Raw genomic sequence first — 2,764 nt, 5'->3', positions numbered from 1 at the left:
TCTTGAGTGTGTGTCCCTGCATGTTCTTGTGTGTTTGTGATGTGACTACCCCCTCCCCGGACTATGATTGCATGTGACTCCGTGTGTGTCAGAGTGTGACGTGTTGCATGTGTCTGCCTGTGATATTGTGATAGAATCAGAAATACATATTTTTAAAAGCCCATGGGTCAGAAGTGCTGGGAGTAGAGAAAGGTTTCTCCTACTGCCCCAGGCCTGCCCGCCTCTGTCCTTGGGCTCCTGTGTGCATGCGTGACCTCTCCCCCGAACACACCCCAGTTTACCCAACCCAGCCCAGAATCCACTTCCCTGCCCGCACGTGCACAGGGGAGAAAACACCCCGCATCTTCACTACCCCCACAGACTCCCCCCAATGCCTGCGTCTGCCCCAGTGCCTTCCTTCACGGGTCCCCTTTCTTGCTCCCACAGATGCTGACTGGACCCACTGAGCCATGGCAGCCAGAGCAGGGGCCCCAGCCTGAGTGACATAGATCCTGAGACCACGAGGCAGGTACCCCCACTAGCTCTGGGGACCCGACAGGGGCTTTAAGGCTGTCTGTAGGGGCGGCATCCTAGCTGGCCCACCTGTACTTATCTTTATGAACCTTTGCCACATTTATAATCCCTAAAAAACACATGGTTTTGATTTGCCTGTTTTTAAGCCTAAATATAATAGTACCATACCTGAGAGATTATTTCGTATCTTGCCCTTCTTGCCAACACTGTTTGAAGTGTTCATATTTACCCCGTTTATTCGTCCGTTCCCTTGCTGATGGATGGCAGGATCGTCTCTAGCCCTTGGCCGTCACCAGCCATCTCGGAACCCTCCAGGTGTACACCTGTGCACGTTTCTCTGGCTTACTTTCAAGGCGATGTGATTACTGGGCAGTAGAGGATGTGTGTCTTCAGCTTTCCTAGAAAATACCAAACAGTTTTTTAAGCCAGTTTTCCCAATGTGTACTCCCACCAGCAATACATTTTGCATGGAATTTAGAGTTTACTTTTTCCTCTGTGTATGGAGTGAACTGATTTTTCCCCAGAAAAGAAAACTATTTCCAGGTATCTTAGCTCTAGCTGCTCTAAGAAAATACCACAGACTGGGTGACTTAAACAACAGACATTTGTTTCTTTGCAGTTCTGGAGGCTGGTCTGACATCAGGCTGCCAGCATGGTTGGGTGCCGAGTCCAGCTCAGCACCGGGAACCCCAAACCAAGCGGCTCCGCAGAGATGGAGACAAAGTAGCCAATTATCAGGACAGATGGGCGTGGGGGACTCGATGCTCTAAGAGCAAAGAGCCCCGTCCTTGGTGCGCACATTGCTTTTATTCGTACAACTCAAGAGGGAACTCAAGGGTAGGAAACAGATGGCCGTTGACTCCCTAATCCCTATATTTTGAGAATGTTCTGTTCAAAGAACATGCCCAGACCTCCTACATGACTGCAGTCACTGGAGACGTGGCTGTTTACTTCAGCTTCTTGGGCTGCTGACCAGACAGCTTTCCCCCAGGTCGGACTCAGCTTCCCTTCGCCCACACCCGTTCAGCATCAAGGAACAGCCGGCTCACAGCTCCGGCTCCTACAGTCGCATGCGGGTGAGGACTCTTGTCCTGGCTTGTAGACGGCCGCCTTTTGCTTGTGCTCACTTGGCAGAGACAGTGAGCTCTGTTGTCTCTTCCTCTTACAAAAACACTAATCCCATCATGGGGGCCCACCCTCATGACCTCATCTAACCCTAGTCACCTCCCAGAGGCCCCAGCTCCAAATAGCATCACCTTGGGGGTGAGGGCTTCAACATAGGTTTGAGGGGACACGATTCAGCCCATAGCGCTAGATTACAAGGGTACATTCAAGTTCTGACAGATTCATGTTTTTTCCAGGGATCTTCTAAATTTGTTTTCAGTTCCATTAAATCAACGATTCCCAACCAGGAGCAGTTTTGTCCCCAGGGGACAGTTGGCAATGTCTGGAAGCATTTTGATTGTCACAACTGGGGGTGGGTGCTCCTGGCATCCAGTGTGAGGAGACCAGGGACACTGCTCAGCATCCTGCAACACACAGGGAGGCCCAACGACAAAAAATGATCAGACCCAAATGTCAGTGGTTCTGCGGTCCAGGGTCCCCGCACTAAGTCCTTCCCCGTCCAAATGTCAACCTTTTTTCCAGCCCAGGGCAAGTAACAATGTTGACTTCTTTTTTCTTTCTTTTCTTTTAGACCCAGAGAAGAGATGTGAGTTTAAGACAGCAGCTGAGGGAGCAGGGATGGAGGGGCTTTTGAGCCTCACCCTCCAGGGCTCAGAGTTGGAAAGAACCTGGAAACACGAGGATGAGTTCACAGACCCTCAGGAAAACCAGGAAAGCTGTCCGGAGCCAGAGGCAGCGGCCCACAAGGGAGACCCTGCAGGGGACGGCGTCCAGGAACGCAGTGAACTCAACCAGATCCCAAGAACCACATCGAGTCCTGCTGCTGCCCGAGCCACGGTCCCCGGTGACAGCAGGCCCCAGAGGTGCGGTGTGCCACCCAAGAACCCGAAGCAGAAGCATTCAGACGCTGGCCGGGGGGAGAAAGGTGGCAGCCCCAAGAAGCCGTGGAAATGCGAGGACTGCGGGAAGGCCTTCAGCTACTGCTCGGCGTTCATCTTGCACCAAAGAATCCACACCGGGGAGAAGCCGTTCGCGTGCCCCGAGTGCGGCAAGGCCTTCAGCCAGAGCGCGCACCTGGCCCTGCACCGGCGCACGCACACGGGGGAGCGGCCCTACGCGTGCCCCG

General features: G+C 53.2%; 1 protein-coding gene across 1 annotated transcript in view; it reads left to right on the top strand.

The window, feature by feature from the left end:
- Positions 1–2,256: 2,256 nt before the first annotated feature.
- The window catches only part of ZNF835 (zinc finger protein 835), a 1,611-nt gene continuing 1,103 nt past the window's right edge, over positions 2,257–2,764 (top strand). The window contains exon 1 of the mRNA XM_012653587.1: positions 2,257–2,756. Within this exon, the coding sequence (XP_012509041.1) occupies positions 2,257–2,756 (500 nt within the window). The remainder of the gene's footprint in view (positions 2,757–2,764) is intronic.

The sequence above is a fragment of the Propithecus coquereli genome, unplaced genomic scaffold (genome assembly GCF_000956105.1).
Source record: "Propithecus coquereli isolate 6110/MARCELLA unplaced genomic scaffold, Pcoq_1.0 Scaffold425, whole genome shotgun sequence".
In the NCBI taxonomy this organism is placed as follows: domain Eukaryota; kingdom Metazoa; phylum Chordata; class Mammalia; order Primates; family Indriidae; genus Propithecus; species Propithecus coquereli.
The sequence above is the reverse complement of the archived record's forward strand: the minus strand, read 5'-3'. Positions and strand labels throughout refer to the sequence as shown.